We start from the raw sequence: 22443 nt of genomic DNA on the forward strand, positions 1-22443 counted from the left end.
AGGATATTTGGCCGTATGTCGCACATGCCCCTAAAAAGAATCCAGTTACGAATACGAGGTACCTACACCGGTGCATAACAATACGTACAACAATTTTTGAGCGAGTAAATATTTTGGTTAAGTATACGCCCCGTGTGTGTGTGTGTTGGAATCTTGTTTCTCCCCCTCTCTGCCTCTCTGTGTGTCTGTCTGTCTCCCTCTCTCTCTCTGTGTTTGTATGAATAGCGATTGCACGTTTTGTTTGACATTCAATAGTTTTCATTTCTGTGGCAAAACCAAACAAAAACAACAACAAAATCGGAGCAAAAGCGAACAATTTTCATTTATATTTTCCATCGCTCGCACACACACACACACAAACACACACACACTTCCTTCCCGTTGCCCCAAATCCTCTGACTATCACTGTCTTTGTCTCCCTCCCTCTCTGTATCTCTCTCTCTCTGCCCCTCTCGCTCTATCCGTCTCTGGCTGGCTGCTCATTTGAAATTATTTTTATGTGTTGCCGGGTTGCCTTCTGGTTTTGTTTTTCCAATGTTTTCTGCTAGTATTTTTATTGCATTTTCATTTTTATGCAGTTACAATGACAGTTTTTTTTGTCTTTTTTCCTTGGTTGCTTTCCACCCGTGTGGCACGCTTCGAGGGGTTTCAAAAGAGCCAAAAGATAAACGTTTCCAGGGGTTACGTCGCACTGACGGTAGTTCCTGCCACAGACTTCATAACAGAGAGGGCGAGGGGCAGGGCAGGGGCAGGGCAGGGGCAGGGCAGGGGCAGGGCGTATAGATATGCAGATATGTTATGATCATCATTATCATCATCTCATACGAGAGAAGTATCTTTCTTTCTTTCAATCTGATATGCATATAAGAACCTGTCATTTGCATTACTTTTATTACATTTCCATCGAGTGCGAGAGCGAGTGCGAGTGCAGGGCCCCCCCCCCCACATCCTTGGGGTCCATTAAATATTCATTCTTCTTGTGGAAATCGGTGGCTAAAGTGCAAAATGCTAAACTTTTCCGTTACGGGGCAAATGTTTTTCGTTTTGTGCTGCTTAAAAAGTTACAACTTGTACGACGGGTTCTAATCTCTCTGCTAAAAAACAAAAAACAAAATAAAAAAAGCTGCCAAAACATGTCGCATAACAGTTTTCCCCTTCTCCTCCGCTTTCTCCTCTTTCTGAGGACATTTCTCCACTGTCTGGGAGAGGATTTCCTCCTCCGCTGCCCCTCCGCTTTCCTCCTTTTTGGAGTTGTTTGCTTTACGAATAATTTACACAGAACAAACTTCTGACTTGAGCGAAAGCACAAAAAAAAAAACAAATAAAAAAATGGAAACAGGAAAATAAGGATAAGAAAACAGTAAACAAGAAAAGAAAAAACTGCAAAAATAAAATTGAAAAAATATAAAAATCGTGCGTTTTTGACCAACAACCGCAAAAAGGCGGGGGGGTGGGGGCAAGGAAAAGAAGGAAAGCGGCAGGCAAAGAAGGAAGGAAGCAGAGGAAAGGAAAGGAGAATCAAGTAAAGAAGGAAGGGGCAAAGGATTGTGAGACAGGGCCAAGAAGTGAGGGAGGAGCTCAAGAAAAAGTTCTTCTTCTTTTTTTTGGGTATGAAATAATCCGCAGAGATTTTGATCTTATTAAACATGAAACTGTCCATCTTTCGGTCCCTCTGTCTCTCTGTCCCTCCGTCTCCTGCCGTCCCTCTGTCTCTGGCTGTTTCTCTTCTTTTTTTGTTTGTTTATCTTTTGGGGAAAATCTTCTTCGAGGGCATGGCATCTGTTCCCTGAATCTTGACTTTTGCTGGTCCAACTTTTTGGGGCGTCCGTCAGGTAACGAAAATATTAAGCATAAAATTGCCAAAATATATATATAAAAAAAAAACCATTAAAAAGTTGTCTTGCTCGCGCCATCTCTTTCTAGGCCTCGGCTTTCATCTTAGCTCTGGGCATTAATTCAATTTACTTTTGTGGGGTGGAGTGAGGGGGGGTGGAGGATTTTCGGCCATTGGAGCACCTGTTTTCGGCTAAGATTTATGACCAAATCTCCAGGTTCTGAAGTTTCCTCCAAAGGCGTGAAGTAAAGTTTTTTTTTTTTTTTCGGGGGGCACTAATTAAACTTACGCCGTGGATTCGTATTCGGGGGTTCGTTGTGCAATTTTATGAGTTCTTCAACTTCAGCTTCAACTTCAACGTTGAGCTTCAACTTACCTGTAATGAAAAAGTTGCCCAAAAAGCAAGAGAGCAGAGAGAAAAATAAGTAATTAGCAACAAATTAGATGAAAGAAACTAAATGTATGTATACCAAGAACTAAGAGCAACATTATGCCAGGTTATGGGAAAAGATACATTTTGAAAAAAGTTCAGATTTGCACTTGAGATGAGGCTAAAAGCATCCGAAAAAAAAGATGAAAAACCTGTGAACCCCTGGGATTCATTGGGGGAATATTATTCCACGATTTTATTTGCAATTTATATTTATTTTTAATGATTATTAATTCATTTTATTTATTTGTATTATTAGTTATTTTTATTATTATTTATTTCTATTATTATTTATTTTTATTATTATTTATTTCTATTATTATTTATTTCTATTATTATTTATTTCTATTATTATTTATTTGTATTATTGTTTATTTTTATTATTATTTAATTTTATTATTATTTATTTGTATTATCATTTCTTTTTATTATTATTTATTTTTATTATTATTTATTTTTATTATTATTTAATTTTATTATTTATTTATAATATTATGTGTTATTTATTCATAATATTATGTGTTATTTATTCATAATATTATGTATTTATTATTATTATTTTTATTAATATTATTGCACATTTTCCAGGCATTCCTGTGGATTCCACTCTTCCTTCAGATTCCATTCATTTGTTGTACCTTTTCCGCCCTTAAAGGGCCGCCCATCAATATGCTCGTACATAACCCACACCCCCCTCGTAGAGGAGACAAGACCAAGACATGCCCTAGTTGGAGCATCAATCTCGTCGCTTTGTCGCTTTTGTCAGCGCCCCAGTCAAGTTGGCTGCCCCTCATTGTTGTTGTTGCGCGATGCCACAAAAGGCGGTTGTTGCCTTGATGACGTAGCCGACTGAGACTGTGCCCCAGTCTCTGCCACACCCACTATCCACTATCCACTCCACTATCCACAATCCACTCCCGCACCATCCAAGAAACCAGTTCTCCCTCATTCCTTAACACAAAACAGGATTTTTTCGCCAGTTTTTTTTGTGCCTCGTTTTGTTGTGCCTTTGCCTTAAGGCGAAATTCATTGTCAAAGTCGCAGCGCAGCGGTGGCAGAGTCTGTGGCAGCAGCAGCAGCAGCAGCAGCACCGGCAGCAGAGCCTACAACAAACTTTTGTCATCAGGAGACAAAAGAGTTGAAAAGTTTCGGGACTGGTTGCCACCAGGGAGAGCGAGACACGCCCAGGAGACACCAGAAGGAGATTGCATTTGTCTTCGCCTCTCCCTTTGCTAGATACCCTGTACTCTTCGGATGTACTAAGGGTGTTTGCAGATGCATTAAGCCCAAAACAGCAGAAGAGCGGAAGCGAAAGCACCTTTGAACCAGGTGTTCAAAGAGCCAAAAAATACGAAAAAATATTTTTTCGAATAAATTAAATTTAAAAATTAAAATAAATTATTTTAAAATCCTTTCCATATTCTAGGCATAACTTAAAACCGAAACGAATCTGTTTAGAGGGTATCTGTGCCGTCTGTAGCCTTAATTGTTTGCCCTTTTAGTTGTTTTTGTGGGTGGAATGACAATGAACTCCCTTTTTGGCTGAGTGACTGAATGACTCCTCGTTGGCTCTTGGCTCTCGGCTGGAGAGACTTGCGGCTTGCCCTTTTTTTTGTGCGCTTTTCTGCCAACTTGATGGATGATTTCGAATTAGCGATGCGGCGAGCATAAAAACATTGCAGGAGATTCATCGATTTCGATGCGGTTCTTTTACTCCGCCGTCCCCCCAGCCCCCAACAAAAAATAATGCGAGCACATAAGTTCTTTGACAGCGAAGAGGCGAGCAAAGGCGAGGCGAAGGAGCCTCCCCCTTTCTTTCGGTGGGGGGAAAGGGGCTAATGATGGGAGCTTGTCAGTTCATTGAAGCTGGACAGATGGTGTGGATTTCCCAGGGCGTTAGCAGAGCTTTAAGTATGGGACAGCGTGGAGGGAATTTGTTACAGGGTTTCCCAGAGCTTATGGCCACGCGCACACACACACACACACACACCCACAGATACACAAATCACAAAAGGGTGTATTGTGGATTTGTTTTTCGGGATGTTTTATGATCTTTCCCCAAACATAAAGATCTTTAAGATCTATTTATACCTTCCTTGAAAAGATTTACGCAAGCAAAAGCCCTGCCCCATGTGGCACATGATGCCGTGGCTGGTGCCCGCCTTGTGCTCTTTGTGTCTGTCCATCTGTCATTACAAATTTGTTTCAATTTCAGATATACTATCTATATATATGCAGGCATACATATATAGAGTACGGGGGACACTGTACGGCTGTCAGTTTTTCCTTCTGGCGGTTTTAATATGGCCCATCAGGTGCCAAAAGCGAGGCGCAACAATTTGCAATTAGCCGTTGAGCAGAAAGCAAAAAGCAAAAGGAAACAGAGATCTCTTGATGGCTGCAAAGAAAGAGATTGTATCTTTCTCCGCAAATAGAGAGGGAGAGGGAGAAAGAGCCATGAGAGCTATTCCATTTTACAGATACTTCAATGTTTATCTCCAGCTAAATGCTAAACGCTGCTCACACACCAAAGTGCTTGCCCCGTAGATGGCCATAGATACCCCCCCGTCCCCTATTGTTGCGGCCATCAATCCTCCTCAGGAGGCCGCGCTCCCCCCCCCGGCCACTCCACATTCCATATTGTATCTCTTTTTGTTTTGCAGCTTTTTCCATTTCATAACTGCGCATCAAGTGTTGCTTCCTGTGTTTGGCAGCAGCATTTCCTGCCTCCCCCCACGTGCCACAGAGAGCCAGAGACAGAGACTCCCCGCGCGTCTTGCCTCATGGCCCAAGCAACAATGCGTAAATTTTTATTAGCCCCAAAGCCCGGGGACCGCGCCAGACCATCGTAAACGGTGCTGTGTGCCTGCTGCTGTGTGTCCGCCTCAAATGATGGCATCATTAGACAATTTAGGCGGCGGCTCCTCTCTCTCTCTCTCCCTCTGCCGCTCTCCCGCTCTCACTCGCTCTCTCTTTGCATGCCAAGTGCCGCTGTTTGTAGCTGTTTCTGTGCGCCTAAAGTGTATCTGTGTGTGGTGTCTGAGTGCCCCACAGAACGTGCGAGTACCGGTACCCTTCCTGAGAGTGCCTCATTTGCTGTGTGTGTGTGTGGCGCGTTGATTGAATAAATTATTGCCACTCGCGCGTGCATATTCAAAGAAAATAATAATAATAAAAAATATATAAATGAATATATGAAAAATTATTGTCACCTCAACACGTCACAGCCCCCGCTGCCCCTGCCCCCTGCCACACGCTGCCTCTGCCTCTGTCTCTTTCTTTTTTTTGGGTAACCGGAAATGGCAAATTATGCGCGCATCGTCGCCATATTTGTGTTGCAACAACCATTCAGGTGGCATGCTGCACTAACCGAACACCACAGCAATACAGCAATACAGAAATACAGAAATATTTATTCCCATTTGAAGAAAAACAAAAATAAAAAACATTAAGAGTTTCAGGGAATGTTTTCTGAGTGCATTTTGGTTCTTCTTTTTTTTTTTTTTTTTTTGTATGCTCTTGTCATGAATTTTTGTTAGTTTTCGAAGTAGAAATTTCCACAGAAAATGTATTTTTAGAAATTCTTAAACATTTTGAAAGGGAAGCTGATTTTTGTGTGTGTAATTTCTCTACTCCCCACAAAAGATATTTGATTCGTTTTTATTTACATATTTCCAGCGAAAGATCCAATAAAGGGAATTTGTGTACAAAAATATAGGGTATTCAATGGTTCTTTCTGTTCTCTAAACTCATAAACTCTGTTTCAATCCATCATTCTTTTCTCCGGAACAACAAACTTTTATCGAAATTGCAACATTTTGCTGGCCCTTTTTTTTCTGCGGTGGCTAAAGCTCTAAAGCAAACAAAAGCAAAGCAAAGCCAAGCAATCCTTTCAAATAAAATGAAAATTGGTCATGTAACTGGATGCAGACCCACCCGAACGGCACTAGACCCAGTGGAGAGACACAGAGACAGAGGGACAGAGAGACAGACAGACAGGCCCAGTTAGCAACTGCGGGCCAACCACTTTCACTGTCACTAACTGGAGTTTAATGCACTCGCAAAATCGCGTTTTCTGCCTGCTGCCGCCTGCTGCCTGCTGCTGGCTGCTGCTGGTGGATGTTGGCGCAATTTTCCACTGGTTATTCCGGTTCTTCTAATGCGCGACGATCTGTGACGACTACTACAGCCACTACGATGTGGATGGTGGTGGAATGGTGGCATGGAGGGGCGGCAAGGCTTCCCAGAGGCAGTGTCATAATCAGACCAGACATTCAACCACCATCACCAGCACCAGCAAAAGCCAAAAGCCCATCCAAGAGACAGGGCTTTGAGCCGAGTGGATGACTGGATGACTGGACAGCCTCGACTCAAGGACAAAGACGGAGATCGCATTTGAAGCTTGAAGTTTGAAGCGTGCAAAAAAAAAACAACAAATAAATACATAACAAACAATAAAAAAAAAAAGAGTCTCAAAGACTCTGAAATTCAATGAGAAAACGAAATCGTTCTCTGCGTTTCGCGCAGTTCTCTTTTAAATTTGTTTCTTGATTAATTATTCTATACACAAAAATACACTCAGAGAAAAAATGGCATAGGTAAAAATAAAGCAACAAATATTTAAAATAATAATTAAAATTAAATAGAATTTACTTTGATTTAAGCAAGAATGTATTAAAAAGTCTTTGTAGTAGGGCCCATATTCAATTTAATTATAAATTACTTTAAAATAAATATATTATCTTTAATTTGTAGGAAAAATATTTATTTTAAATATAAAAACTTGTAGTTTAAATATGAAATATATTTATTTAAATATAATTATTTAAATTTAAAAACTTGAAGTTTAAAAATTAAATATATTTACTTTAAATATAAATATATTATAATGAAAAATTATATATGTAAATTTAAATGAAATATTTTCATAATACATTTTTTTTTTTTTTTAAATCTTTGTTTCTCTATTTTATTTTTTCTCTGTGTGTATCGACTCATAATTTGTTGTGCGTTTCGCTTTTTGTTGATTGAATTGTTTAAAAATTTAAAGATTTCACAAACGTTTTTTTTCCATAGGCTTTAATTGCTTTTGGCGTTTGGCTTTCGGCTATCGGCTTTCGGCCTAATGATGGGCTTCGATGACAGCAGGAAACCCGCGAAATGAGTTAGAATTTGTCGAAATCGTTGTACTTTTAATTAAGCCAATGAACGAGGGGAGTTGTGGCTCAAGAGGGGCAGCATTTGGAAGGGCAAAAGTCTTTGGAAAATATACATATTTATATGATGGTAGAACGATGGCTTCACGTATTCTGGTGTTGATTTATTATGATTATGAGAGAACTATAGCTGCCACAGCTGTGAAGTTAATTAATTTGGAGAGAAACCCAAAACATATGTGTGTAAAATGCCCTCTCTCCTTCTCCCTCTCCCTCTGCATCTCCCGCTCAGACAATGCTTCTCGACACCTCCTCTCGAGAGCAGCAGAAAGGACGGAAGTGGGGGTGGGGGGGTTCGTTTTGGATTTGCATTCAACATGACAGACAATTTCCAAGGTTCCCAAATGCACAAACAGCACAAAAGTTTACTTGGCGGCGAGCCTTAGGGGCGAAGAGACATTTGAAAATTTATTACGACACAGAACTCGACAAACAGTACATCGTACACTATATAAATTATCTGCCTCTCGTTCGCCCTCTCTGTCTTTCAAGTGTTTCCACATGGTGATGTTGCAGCTGCAACATCTGCATCTGTATCTGTATCTGGAGGATGAGCCTTCTCATGGCTACAACTAGCTGTCCATCAGAAGCAGCTGTTTCTCTGCCGAAATGTAGGTCAAATTTCACTGCAGATTGTTCCCAAAATCTGGCAGAATCTTAACATATCCAGAGATATTTCTCTAGCCACAGAATAGACCCCAATCAATATACATTTTGCCAAAAGCCAAAATGGAGGAAGCAAATTCTGAGGCAAAAATACTCGTAAATACAGGGTGTGTCATATTTTATGGGGCTCTATGTGGACTTTTTTGTAGCCTGGAAAATTTAAATTAATTTCCCCAAACAAAAAACAAAAGGGTTTTTATATGGCCTTTTAATTATCACTTTTCCACGTGACATTTCGGGCACTTTTCATGGGGAAAAGTTGGGGCGGAGGCGGCTGGCTCATCCCTCAGTCCCGAAATTTGTTGTTTTTTTAATGGTTTGCTGTTTTTTGCGGATGTCCAAGCAAAAAGTCTTTAATTAATATTTTATTCATGGTAGGAAAAGCCCCATTTTTCCTGGCCTCTGCCTCTGTGCGGCCACAATGCAGCGATGTAATTGACAGCAATTTTCGGAAGAGAAAAGGGCAAAAAAAAAAAAGGGGGTGGCGGGTAGATATGGGGGATATAGTAGAGGGCGCAGCAGCAGCACATATGACGCATGGGGGAACGCCCTAAAGCAATCAACGCATGAAGAGGCATGAGCCAGAGAGGAATGCGGCGTGCGGCATGCGGCACACACAGGCTGATGGGATCTCTGAGCCGACACTCGGGGGATAATGTAAATTTATGTTGAAAATTCTCTGACAAGACTGGAAATTGAAATCATCTTTCAGTGGGTGGGAAAGGGCATTAGGGAGGGGGCGGGTGCGGGGATGCAGGTATTAGGTGGGGCACCCCCCAAAAAATGAAGCAGAGACGACAATTGCAAAAGCCCCAAAAAATTAAGTTGTCAGGCGGCGGCTTGTGCTGCTGTTGCTGCATGTATCCGAAAGATACTTTTTGTGTGCCTTGTCATGGGTTTTTGTATCCATTTGACGGCGGCGGCACACCTCTCTATCGCACATTCCTTTCACTGTCGAACGCTGATTGGCAGCCCAACTAATAGATACATTTATGCACATATCTTTGTATCTTTTCTGAATGCTTTAGATAGATAGATAGATAGATAGATAGAAGATAGAAGAATAGAAGTGTGCTGCTATGACAGTAACATGCAACAAACAACAACAGCAGACGCCGCTTCACAAAAAAGAGACTAATTTTGCGTGTGGCAAAAGTTTTGTGATTGAGGCGGAGTCTCCTCCACCCCCTGACAGCAGCCTCGCCAACATAAATGGCAAACGCAAAGTCAAAGTTCGAACTTTTTCTGTGTGTGTGTGTGTGTGTGCGCGTGTGCGTGTGTGTTTTGTGACAGCTGCCGCCATTTAATTTTGAGATAAAAAGGGGTTCTACTCAGCCCCAACCCCAACCCCAAGAACAACAACAGAAAACCATCGAAACAAGCAACCAACGAACCGAAATTGGTTTAGGCAGGCAGGCGGCTTTCTGTTGGGCTTATCTTATCACCAGCCTAATTGTCATTGGCCCGAAACGGCAACAACGATGTGGCAGCAGCAGCAACAACAACGCCAGCAGAAACAGAAACAATCTGAGAGTTGACATAAAGTTATACACTAAGCCAAAATAGTGGCCTCTGTTGCACTGGAAGGCATTCGCTTTGCACATTTCCCCTAAGCGAGTGGCCACCAATCACGAACGAGACGGATCGCCAAAGAGAGTTACGGATTTAATGGCAAATTGATTAAAAATTAGGAAAAAGATTAAAAAATTTAATAATTTTAATTAATTAATGGCCCAAAAAAACTAAATATAATCAGGAAATAAAAGTATTTTCTTACAAAAAAAATTAATAAAAATATAAAATAAATCAAATATTTCAATATGGACAAAAATAAAATACAGACAATGTGGATATTTCCTTTAAAACATAAAAATGGAACATAATTTCAGTAATTATTAAAATAAATTATTTAAAATTAAATTAATAATTCATAAAATATACCATTATTATGGAATATTAAATGGGAAAAATAAAATTAAATTAATAATTAATAAAATATACCAATATTATGGAATATTAAATGGGATTAATATTAATATTATGGGATATATTAAAATAAAAAAAACTATGGATTTTCTTAAAAAATAAAATAGGAAATAGATAAAGGAAGAAAGAAATAGGAATTGATAAGTTTTGACCCCAGATGTTTATAGATTATTCTACATTTTGTCCAGTGATTCTTGCTGTCCTAAAATTGTTCTTGATTTGAGAACTTTGTTCCTCGATTTTTCAAGATTGTTCTCGCCTTTGGAAGAAGTCTTTTCCTGGCTTTATTCAGTATTCTCTCTACTTAAGGGTTAATCGAATGAGATCTTGTATTTTTTCAAGTGCTTTTCGCTCAGTGCTAATCTTTCTTTATATGCGGCCTTATTGGGCTTTATATCTAATGGCAGCACAGACTGGTGGCACACACTGTGACGAGCATTTAATGAACCTCACTGGCTTCCACCTGATGTGGGACATTTTTCGGCTATCAGACCAATGAATGACAATGTTAATGCGGGAGCTGACTGGCTGACTGGCTGGGGGTTCGTTGGGAAAAATGGCGTTAATTAATGTGGCCACAGGGGGAAAAGTTTGAGCAAGAGATAGGATAAATTGCTTATGGAAACACTTTTGTGCGTTAAAACTTTGTTTTGTTTTTTTGTGTGGGTTTGGCAGTTTTCGGGGCTCCCCTGTAATATATCGTATTCTCTGCAGCGCTTAACGTTCAACTCTCATATTGATCCCTGGATGATATATGAGAAGGCATTTTTCATTGCCGAGAGAAATTTCCATAAAATTGCAATTCAATTCGGAATTTCACTTCAGTTTATAAATCAATTGAACCTGTCATCGGGCATAATTCGGGCAGCATATTTCTTTCACTTTCTGTGAATTATACAAGTATTTAATTTGTGATATTTTCTGTGATTTATACACTCCAGACTCCGGACCGCCACCGCCACCACCCGCACTCAAGCTTTATTTTGTTCATATTTTATTCGAAACGGATTTGCGGCCAAGACTTTGACTGGTTTTTCGAATCAATTTTGGCAAATTGCCTGAAAATCAGTTTAATTGAAATTTGATTCGTAAATAAATTTTTTTTATCATTTCAAAACCAAGAGAATTTATGGAATAGGTGGGGGGGAGGGGGGGCCAGCGATAGGCGCTCTTTCTAGGACGAAAATGTATGCAAATTACAAGAAATTTATGTAATGCCAAGGAAGGTATAATTAAATTCTTCTTTTTGTACATTAAAAATTATTCAAATTGTCCTCAAAAGAGAAAATTATAACGATATGCTAGGGGCGCGGAACGATGGACGGGGGGGAAGACTTTTTGAAGTGCGATAAAAGTGCCGCAAAAGTTGGACATCTTCTGGGGGCCAACATTTTCCTGCCTCTAGACGGGGATATATGTATGTATTGGAGCAGTCCATTCATGGGAATGTTCCTCCGATTGACTGGCCATCTGTGGGGTCTCCCAGAAGGGCCTCTACTTATCCCATTGCTCTCGCCATCTCCCTCTCCCACTGCATAGTTTAAATATTGATTTTTAATTATTTTAAGCAGCAGCAACAGCGGAAGCCGCCCCCCTGCCGTACAGCACACGCCACAAAGTATGCAGTGCTCCTCCAGAGAGGAGGAGGCACAAGGATACATACACATTGATGCGAGAATCACAAACAGAGAGAGAGATTGGTCCTGAGGGGCCACACACTGAGCAGCAGCAGCAGGACGCTCCGTCTGGGGGCTCTTGCGACTCCTGCACCTCACACCTTTCTGGCGACGGCCTCAGCGGTGGTGGTGCGGCGGCGGCCTGCCCCTGAGGGTTGCTCTGGGAATTGCGAATATGGGTGGTCCATAGCGGTGGAGCAGGCTAGGGGCGGGGCAGGGGGGGGATGGTGTGGCAAAGAGCTTCAGGGTGGTGTTGTGGCTGTGTGGGTGTGTGCGTGGGTTTTGTTTTTAGCTTCTCTGCCAAGCTTTGCTGCTGTTGCTGCCACTCGTGTGAGCCTCTTAAATGTCACAATGGTGAATGCTGGGGTTGGCTTTCGGCTTGCTTGCCACTTGGCATCCACCCTCCAACCCCTCCCCTCGCCCCCAACACTTTTTATACATATTTTTTCTAGAGGTACAACATATAATATGTATGAGTTTTCTTTCACTGCTGTTGCTGCTGCTGCTGCTGTCGTTCCTCCTTGGCCATTATTTTGCACTTGGTAGAACGACCCTGACCCCCAGTTACGCAGTTAACCCATGGCTGCCCCGTCAGCTTCGTTTTGGTTCGTTTTGGTTCCTTTTTGCCGGCTTCCCCTTTCATCAAGTGACTCGCAATTTGATTTGTTTTAAACATAAAAGAGAAAACGTTTCAGAGGGGTAGAACATTCGATAGCCCTGACAAAAAATACCCTTTTTGTGGACTGCAAACATCTGCTCAAAGCCCAAAGTACCCTCTGTCGATGCAGGGTATCAAAAGGAGAGTTCGTGGCAACGTTGCCAAACTTCACTGCGTTCAGGCACGGAACGAGGGAATGGACCAAACCGATTTAGTGTGCCGTCCGTTCATCCGTTCTCTGTCCTCCACTTCACTCTCCGCTCTGCCCGTAGCTCTGCCCGCCACTCTGCCCGCTGCTCTGCCCGCCGCTCTGCCCGCTGCTCTGCCGCTCACCACGACGACGGACGCCATCAATCGATTCCAAGTGCGGCACGGAACGGCGGCACACAACTTGGTAACAGATGCTGCACACGTGTCTCGGGTGCGGTTCGCTGTGTAATTGGATGATGTTCAAAGGACAGACACAGATCCCGTCAGTGGAAGGTGGGGTGGGCGCTTCAAGGGACCAAAAGGGACCACTCTGGCACTGGCACTGCCAGGGAGGGTGGAGAGGGTTGAGGGGAAGAGCGAGGAGCGAGGAGCGAAACAGCTAAAAACAAATAAATAGTCAAGCGGCGGCAGGCATTTTCAACGACGACGCGTCGTTCATTTTGGCCTGTGAGTGAAATACAAATAACATTTAATAAGAAAAGGAAATTGTCTATTTCGGCAGGCAGGAAACACTACGATTGGACTTCAGTTCCTCCACCCACTCCATTCGCATTCAAAGGGAATTAGTTGACGGGGGGAGGTGGGGCGAGGTGGTAGCCAGGAAACGATACAAAAGTTGGCTGGAAAGGATAAGGAATAGAACAGGAATTGGATTTTCCAATTGCCAAGTGTTCGAAATGACTTAATGAACAAGATGTTGCTGAAGGCGTGAGGAAGGAGGGGAAGGATATGGGAAAAAAAGGCACCAAGTCTCTCCTCTTTGCGTCACTCTCTTGGGGAATTAATGGGCATGGGAGTCGTTATTCATTGGAATTGGAGCGCCCTCGAGGAAATATATTTCGGCATTTCGAGGAAAATAACTTATAAATAAACCAAAAGAGCCTTCAAAAATATTATTAAAAACTGCTGGCACAATTTTTATATGCGTGTATAATTTTAAGTAACTATAATCACAATTTTAAATTATTCTTAATATTTTTTTTGTTAATAATCTTCAGTTACATTATTGAGGGCTTCTTTTTCTTTGTGCACTTTTAATTGCATTAAATATTATTAAGCAGCGCTGTCATATGCAACAATCGTGGTCTCATGGATTTCCATAATTTACATTAAAGTTTTCATAATGTATTTATTTTTTTTTTCTCACTTTGTGTTGTTGTTGTTGTTGACTTTTATGGCCATCTGCCTTTTTGTTCACTTTATTTATTTAGTTTTAATTTGTTTGTTTATTAAAAGTTAAAAATTTTTTTTGTTCGTTTTGCCTTTTGGCGAGGCCTGTTGCTGGCTGGCCTTCAACTGCAGCACGATTTTGACATCAATTTCAATTGAAGAAAAGCAAAAAAAAATTCTCACATGTGCATATTAAATTGCAATTAACATCAACATTTTAATGAAAATTAAAGGGGTGATCGGCAAGGCGGATTGGCATATGTTCGAGCATGTACATATATAAGGGTTAATGCCACAGATGCACTCCAGGAGGTCAGAGACGAGCACGAGACGATCGCCAGTGGAGGGGGAATGGCCCTAGAGAGTAAGAACATTTCTAGAATATTCACGAGGAATTTCGTACGTCAATGCCATGGCATGGCATGGAGACCGAAGCAGAAATGCAGGGAAATGGAGAAAATTCCCAAGGAAACACAACTGCAATTCGTCTTCATTTATTGAAGACTATTGCAATTATTTTACTGCAACCGCAAGAATCTCTTAATAAAACCTCTTCGTATATGATTCATCCAAGGCTTTGGCTTGGCCACAAATGCAGCTTCGATTGGCCATTGCGAATAATTAAAAGGCCATAAAGGGAGGACGAGGAGGAGGAGAATCATCTCTATCAAGGTCGCCAACGGACAGCTGTAAAGGTCAGAAGTTGGTCAGTCGGGTTGCTCCATTGATGATGATGATGATGATGTCAGAGAGAGACTCGTTTATGGTCAAGTCAGACGAAACGAAACAATGGCGCCTCCACCACCACCACCACCACCATACCCATGTATTCCATCTACGTGTTTAGCGCATCTTCGAATGCAACCCCACTTGTTCACCTTGTTGTTGCCCTGGAGGCTGGCGGCTTGCGGCTTGCGGCTTGTGGCTGGTGACTGAGTGTCGCTTTATGCTAATTGGCAACAATAAAGGCGGCTGAGGAAAATCTACACTTTTCCACAACAAGTAGCCCCAACATTTTGCACATTTTTAACCGGCCAATAAATTAAATGCAACGAAGAGGCGAAGCCCCGGCGGCGCCATTAAATGAAATGCAAACGAAATGAACAAAAATACAAAATACAGAAAAAAAAAAATGCAAAATTTTACATTCCCCAAAAACAACGTCACAAAAGCGTCGTCCGCCTTTGGCAGTAGCCGAGAATTTATGGCTAAAAATCGTGTAAATATGCATGAGGAGACACATTGTTGCCGGAGTAGCTGGGGGGGCCCACACCCCACCCCACCCCATTAATTGTTGATTAATTGGATTTACATAAATTATGCATAGTTTTCAATTATGAAAGATATTTACAGCGATATTATCCGAATGAATGCAGCAATCTATAAATAAACATAGACTGCCTGTCTCTAAATATTTCCGGTTGTGGGAATGATTCAGATATGGCTGGAAAGGGGCTAATGAATCAGTGGATAAAATAAAGAAAATAACCCAATAAATAAGCTTAAATCTATTCACTTGAAACTCCAGCGAAAAACTTGTATTACAGCAATTATTTGTATTACAAATAAAATAATAAAAACCCATTCAAAAGTTGTTTAGGCCACTTTTTTGTTTGGTCAAAGAATCAAAACCAAAAACAGAACGGCAGCCAATCAAATGCATATAGAGATACAGTGCGTAACAAAATGGTAGGAATTCCACTAAAAATTGTGTGAAATCAAACAAAAAATAGGAAAAATTAAATTTCTTTCATCTAAAATTTTTCAACCTTCTTTTCGATTACTCAATCGCAAAATATTTGGATTTTTCTATAAAAAACAAAAAACAACCAAAGACAAAAGAACAAAAATGTACATATACAACAGGCCGCCAATAAAATCCCGTTTATGACGGGCCAAATAAAATGTAAATTTTAGTAGTCAAAAACCAGCAGCAGCACCGCAACAATAATATCATCCATGGGGCGGTGGCGGTGAAAGAAAAGAACAAAAAAATTCGTTTAAACTAGCGCCGAGCGACCCAACACTGGGATAAATAAAAACAAAAGCCGGCGTGCGATAAATAAAAAAGCAAAACAAATGCAGACAGGGGCGATCGAGGCGACAATAAAAATTTGTCGAGGGTGTCGTCGATCCGCAGCGAGAGCACGTGGGGGCGTTGCTCAAAGAGAGAGAGAGAGAGAGAGGGAGAGCAAAAACAGAATGGAATGGAACTAATTTAGATGCCGCTGCTGCTGCTGCTACAGTTCCCGTTACTGTGTACGACTGAGCGGTTGAATGAAAACGAAATGGCAGTTAAGTGGAACCAAAGAGCCTCTGCTGCTGTAAAGAATGAACTGCAACTGTTAATGGAGTACTTACAAGAGAGAGAGGGAGAGGGAGAGAGAGAGAAAGATCAAGCCGTAGATAGCGGCGGCTTTAGAAAAGCTTCTGCTCTTTGTAGCTGTGCCCTTAACGGTCAATGGAATGGAACGGCCTGAGAATTGAGTTCTCTTTTTTTTTTGCATTGGTGCTACAGTTACCGTTATGTAGAGCAGAATTCTCGTTGAACTTGAGCTGTCGCGCTCGACTAGAGAGAGAGAGAGAGAGAGGCCAGCGAGGCGTCGACGTCGGCGGTGTATCGAATAGGTGGAACCCCTTGAAACGCGTTTCGATTCAATTAGAGCATGTCCATCAGCTAGTTTTGGGTCTCCGAGGGTAGCCAAACCGATCTAGCCGCCTAGAGCAGTCGCATTGATCTGGTTGCCACCGTTACTTTCGCACTGCAGCCACACGATGACAAAGAGGGACAGACAGACAGACAGACAGACAGACAGACAGACAGACAGACAGACGGGCGGGCGACAAAAACCTGTTACAGTTTGACCAACCTCTAGCGCTGCTGCGGCTGCTGCGACTGCGGGGGGGCTGCCGCTGACTCATGGCGCAGGCGTGCGACGCTCCTACTAATTGCCAGAAGCCGAAGCCAAGAGACAGAGACAGAGAGAGAGAGGCAGGGCGGGACTCGTGTGACTGACACCTGCGATTAGCGTCGCGCCGTCGTCGTTGAACCGAATAATTTGCATGTGAGGGGGGCGGGGGCCGGTGGCTCTGCCTAAGCGTCGTTACGCGGTGGTGCGGTGCTCAATAAAGTTTCGGTCATTCACATCCGACATGGCCGTAGGTTGTCCGTAGGTGTTTGTTTTGTTTATATTTTGCTCTCTCTCTCTCTCTCTCTTTCTCTGGAGCTGTGAACTTGTGTCGGTTACAGCCGTTTAGCATCTTATCCATACCCTGTAAGCCTCACTAGGGCGTATAAGTCCCATAGAAAGGGTGGATCAAAGGCTAGGCCTCACTAGAAGAAGGGCGTATAAGTCCCATAGAAAGTGTGGATCAAAGGCTAGGCCTCATTAGAAGAAGGGTGTACAAGTCCCATAAAAAGGGTGGTAATGTAATGTAAGGTGGTATGTGGTTTGTGGCAATATTCCATGTGCCTTAGTTCTAGATACCCTACTGGGTATCCTTCGTGTTTCAAGCATATTTAATCTGTCTACCTTTTAAAAATACATTTAAATTTAGTCGTTTGCTAATTTTATTTGAACTGCTTTGCGATTTGAAATGTACAAAACTGGTACTTGGACTCGCGCTGGCACTGGCACTGGCACTGGTACATGCACTTTGGAGATCACCTTAACGATTAACGGGCTTTGGGTTAATTGCCTTTCGGCAGCGCCTCACAATATATGTGAAAAATTCCCCAATTAATGGGTTGGGGGGGGGGGGGGGGGGGAGACTGGGGTTTGGATTGCATTCCAATATGTAACTTTTCTCCTTTTACAAGTGGATTTTTTCAATTATTCAATACGAATATCGGCCGATGAAATCTTTATCGACTTTGAAAGTAAGAGAAATCCTCATCATTTTACATAACTAAGGAGAGAGAGTGGCGGACATTTGAATAAGGCTTTTCGGGCAGACAGAGAGTGGGAGAGAGAGAGAGAGAGAGAGCAAGAGAGAGAGAGACTGTGTGGAATGGATGGCAATTTTTTAAATCAACTTTAATTGAAATAAATTGTCATATCATTTGCCCTGGAAATACGGACTCGGACTCAATTAGATGCGGGCCTCGGACTTACACACACACACACACTTTGCATCATCCTCCATACCACCAGAACTTTCTAAGGCTTCCGAAGCAGCCGCCTAAATTCCGAAAAGCATCATCAATCAAGGCAGAAAAAATTGAAAATTGAAATATGACTAGAACCTGGCCCAATCATCGGACAGGCCCTGGCCCAGGGTCGGGGCAGGGGCAGGGGCAGGGATTGATGGGCACTTTTGGGTAATGGAAAAAATGGAAAATCTACCCAAAGTAAAAGTCGGACGGACACATGCGCCGGATTCGGATAATGTAAGCCCATAAACAAGACCTAATTGAGTGAAAGTAATTTCGTTCATGAAATTCATTTGGAGATGCCAAGCAACCTTCAAACGAACGTTGTTGGGGTTTCATCGTCAAAATAAACATAATTAATAGCCCCCAAAGGGCAGCCATAAAGAGGGAGACAGCAAGAGATGAGAGTTGAGAGATGTACTATCTGCTAGCTTCTGAATTCTTTACAGAATTCCACAAGTTTCAGTCGTACAACATTTCCTGGAACTATACTAGTTTTCCTATCGTTCAGTGTCGGCATTGCCTTTCGCAAATGTCGCTCAAATAAATTGCAATTAAAAGTTCCCTGGACTGGACTGGATTGGACTGGACTGGAGTGCTGTCATCAGAGCTCTAAGCACAACAACTCAATTCTCAAACATTTCAATTTCGCATTAAATAAAACAAAAAACTGAAACGCAACGCAACCTGAGAGTCTCTCGCATTAAGTGAAACCTTCCTCTGGTCGGTCGTCGGTCGTCGGTCGGTCTGTGGCTCAATTGAAAAATTGCACATAAATTGCATAAAACTGTTATACGTCGACATTTGCTGGCATAAATTGCTACTTGCTACATGCGGCTGGAGAGGGGAGGGGACCTGAGATGCCAGTGCTGCCCGAATTTAAGGCTCAATAAAAGCTAGATTACATCCAAATAATGGCTAAAGACCGAAAATAAATAAGCTAAAAATGATTAGGGTTTTTTTTTTAAATAAATTGATAGCTGAGGCAAAAACCTAGTTTTGATTATTTTTATGCCACAACAAAATCCAAAAAATATGCCATGAATTTTGACTATTTAATGAGAAATTCCAGCTCGATAAGTGCCGAATATATGGCCTAAAACAAGCTAAAATGGCAGCACTGCGGGGGACACACAGAGAGAGATCAGAGGAAGTCTATTGTGCGTGCCCAGTTAACCGCAAAGTGTTTTTTGGCTTGCGATTTAAGCATAACATATAAATACAGTACAGTATGCTTCGAACTATGGTAGAGGTAGAGGTAGAGGTAGAGGTATTATCTATGATGAAATTGACCGGCATAAGCCATGGATTATGCTTGCATTTGAAGACCTGCTTGAGCCCTTTCGGCTCGTTAGTCAGACCCAGTTTCTAGAACCAGTTAAGAGACTTGTTCTTGCCTAAGCCTGAACATTTGATGGTCGCTTCCACCAGCCAGCCAGCTAGCCATTCATCAAAATCCAGGCCCTAGGCCAACTTTTTGATCAATCATACGACACTTGAGCAGCTTTGTTACCCATTGATATTAGCATATCGAACAAACGTACCTGCAACGAAAAGAAGAAAGCCATCAATTAGTACGGCTAGACGTGGGAATTAAATTCAAAGAACCAAAGAGTCAAAGAACGAAAGAATCAGAGAATCGGAGAATCAGAGAATCCGAAAATCAGGTCTTGTGTTAACACATTGAGGGTATCAAATGATCTGGCAATAAATTGGGTCTCATTATCCAAAGCGAGAAAAGGCAAAGGCAAGCGATAATTATATAATGTTGTGGGGGAATGGAATTCTATATATATCCGATTTTAATGAGAAAAATATAATACCTTTTTGAACCGCAACAGAGACAGACCCAGAGTCAAGTGGAGTCGAAATGAGTGTACTCTTTTCAGCTTGCGGACTTGATTATCACCCTCTAAAGGCATGTCAAATTATTGAAATTAATACCAACATTTAACAGAGATTTGCAGTACCCTGGTCTTTCAAGGGCATACCAATGGTATAACAATTCCAATCCAGAAAGCCGCAAATTCGACCCGCACTTTTTTTCTTTTCGGTTTTTTTTTGCTATCAAATTACCAGCAGCAGAAATTGGGGATTGTCTGTCGTCTCTCCCCTTCTTTCTTACCTTATAACCCGTATATATATGAACATATATTCGACAAAGTCAACAATTGTCTGAGGCGAGAGCTTGGAAGTGAAGTGGATTTGGTGTTTGTTTTTTTTTCTGTTTTACTCTCACACGTGTGAATATACACAATTTGACATTATTTGTTGTTGTCTGAGCAAATAGGTGAGCAAACATCGTGCATAGGGAGATGGACAGTGAGAGAGAGTGAGAGATGTTCGTCTAATAAGGATTTTAGCGCGAGCCAAGATTTGCCTTCCATTGAGAGTAAAGCAAACACAAAAGACACTCACTCTCTCTCTCTCTTCTCTGGCACACTCCGCGGCCAACGAAACGAAAGAAAAAGTAAACAGTGAAAGAGTGAAAGAGTGAATGATTCCCGACGAGCATATACCCCCTCTAAACAGAGGAGACTCTTCAAATAACGGAGAAACATTGTTTATTCCAGAATAAAGCATCTGCTTTGATTTTCTACAGTCGCCGGCAAACCAACCCTCCCCCTTCTTCTGAGGGTCGATTACAGGGTATTAGCAGTGCACAGTGGACACAACAAACAATAGCCGCAAATAGCAAATTGAGCCGCGTTTAGTTTTTTAATGCCATTGTTGCTCCTCTCTTTTGCTTCTGCTTCTGCTTCTGTTTTTTGTTGATGTTTCTCTCTGTTTTTGTGTCTGGGGGGATATTTACGACTGGGAAATGTTTCTTGTTGTTTGTTTCTATTTGTCTTACCGGATAATACATTCCTTGCGGAGGAAGAAAAAATGGCCCTGAGCCCCACAGCTTGACGGCTTTTTATGTGAACACTGGCGTCGCGAATTATGTTGTTGCCTCTCCTTCTATTTTCGGTTTCTATACGCGCTTTTACACTGCTCAACAAATGCCGTGCTTTGTTTTTTTTCTTTTCTCTTTTCCTTGATTACTTTACTGGTTGTTCACTTATGCTTTTTTTTCCTTTAAAATTTGCATCAATTTCATTGGTTTTTCCTTGTATTTTTGGCACAATTTGTAGCTCTTTTTCAAGCCTTATTTCTGTAGTTTCTATTTACTTTTTTTGGGGAAAGGAGGAAGGGAAAAAAATGTATAAAAAAAATATTCTTATTTTTACACAATTTTACACAACTTTGGTGTTGCTGTTTTATTTCCGCTTTGCCACTAGTTTTTTTTCGAATTTGAATTTGAATGTCGCACACGTGCGTGCAAGCGGGACGGACAACACAGGCACACACTCAACACACGGCACACGAAAGGAATACAAAAATTGTGTTTCAAAATTTTGTTGTTTTGTTAGGGGTTGCTCTGGGGACTATTCTGGCCGTCCTGTCCTCCGCACCCACCCGCAGCCCGCAGCCAGCAGGATGTTTAAAGGAAAACAGAAGCTGATTGCCAAAGCGAAATGCGCAAAAAAAAAAGAGAACGGAAAACGAAAATGAAAACACGGCGCAAACGCGAGACAAAAAAGAGATGCCTCTGCCAGCAGCGGCGGTACAGTGGGCCAGAAACTATTCCGTTTAGGATCGCTCTTTATTCATTGTATTTTATCATTGCGCTTTTCATCAGTTCTTTCTTTAGATTCGTATTGGAATTCGAAGCAGTCGAATATTTGGCGGACGACAGAGGCGACAGAGGAGAGTATTGTTTCTCTCTCTCTCAGTCGCTCTCTCATAAATCACAGCCGACAGACAGCCTCCTGCTCCTCATCTGGCGCGCACATTTATTTGATACTCCTTGATTTTATTGTATTTCCAAGGAGGAAGAAGAGGACGAAAAACAACAGCAAGAAGAGCAAGAGGGAGCAGAGCAAAGCAGACACGCAGATAGCCGCCACAGCTGAGTGCACGCCTCTGCTCTGTCGGTGTGTGGGTGAGAGAGAATTCTGCTGGCGCTGGGTGCTCTGCTGGATGCTGGCTGCTGGGTGCTGGGATGCTGCGGGACGGCAGCGGCAGCAGCCGCAGCAGAAGTAAACGTGAGAGCGAGTGAGAAAAATCGAATGAACTGAGTACGAAGGCAGCGAGCAAAAAGGATTACAGGATAAAGCAGCGGAGAAGCAGCAGCAGGCGCAAAATTCAATTCAGTGAAAGACAGAGGCGGCAACAAAAACATGTGCGCCGTTGAATGAAATGCGGGATGCTGTTGCGAAGAGAGTGAGAGCGGGAGGGAGACAAACAGCAAGGGGTGGCGTGGCTGCTGTGGTGGAAGGGGGGGGGAATGAAGAACAGGCAGAACACAAGAGAAATCACGTCCCCTGCGACTGTCTGCCGTCCCGCTGCCGATGCTGCTGCTGCTGCGGCCGCTGCTCTTCTTCTTTTTTGTTCTTGTTGT

The 22443-nt window shown here is 42.1% G+C and overlaps 1 protein-coding gene across 32 annotated transcripts in view; it reads right to left on the reverse strand.

The window, feature by feature from the left end:
- LOC108151193 (ecdysone-induced protein 74EF) overlaps positions 1-22443 on the reverse strand; it is a 125764-nt gene that overhangs the window by 65850 nt on the left and 37471 nt on the right. For 5 of the 32 annotated variants that reach the window (XM_017279643.2, XM_033387288.1, XM_033387289.1 and 2 more), the window contains exon 2: positions 20854-21169. The exons of the other annotated variants lie outside the window; for them this stretch is intronic. In XM_017279643.2, coding sequence (XP_017135132.1) covers positions 20854-20865 — 12 coding nt within the window. In that variant the 5' untranslated portion in view covers positions 20866-21169. The remainder of the gene's footprint in view (positions 1-20853; positions 21170-22443) is intronic. 32 annotated transcript variants of the gene reach the window in all.

Source organism: Drosophila miranda, chromosome XR (assembly GCF_003369915.1).
Source record: "Drosophila miranda strain MSH22 chromosome XR, D.miranda_PacBio2.1, whole genome shotgun sequence".
NCBI lineage: Eukaryota > Metazoa > Arthropoda > Insecta > Diptera > Drosophilidae > Drosophila > Drosophila miranda.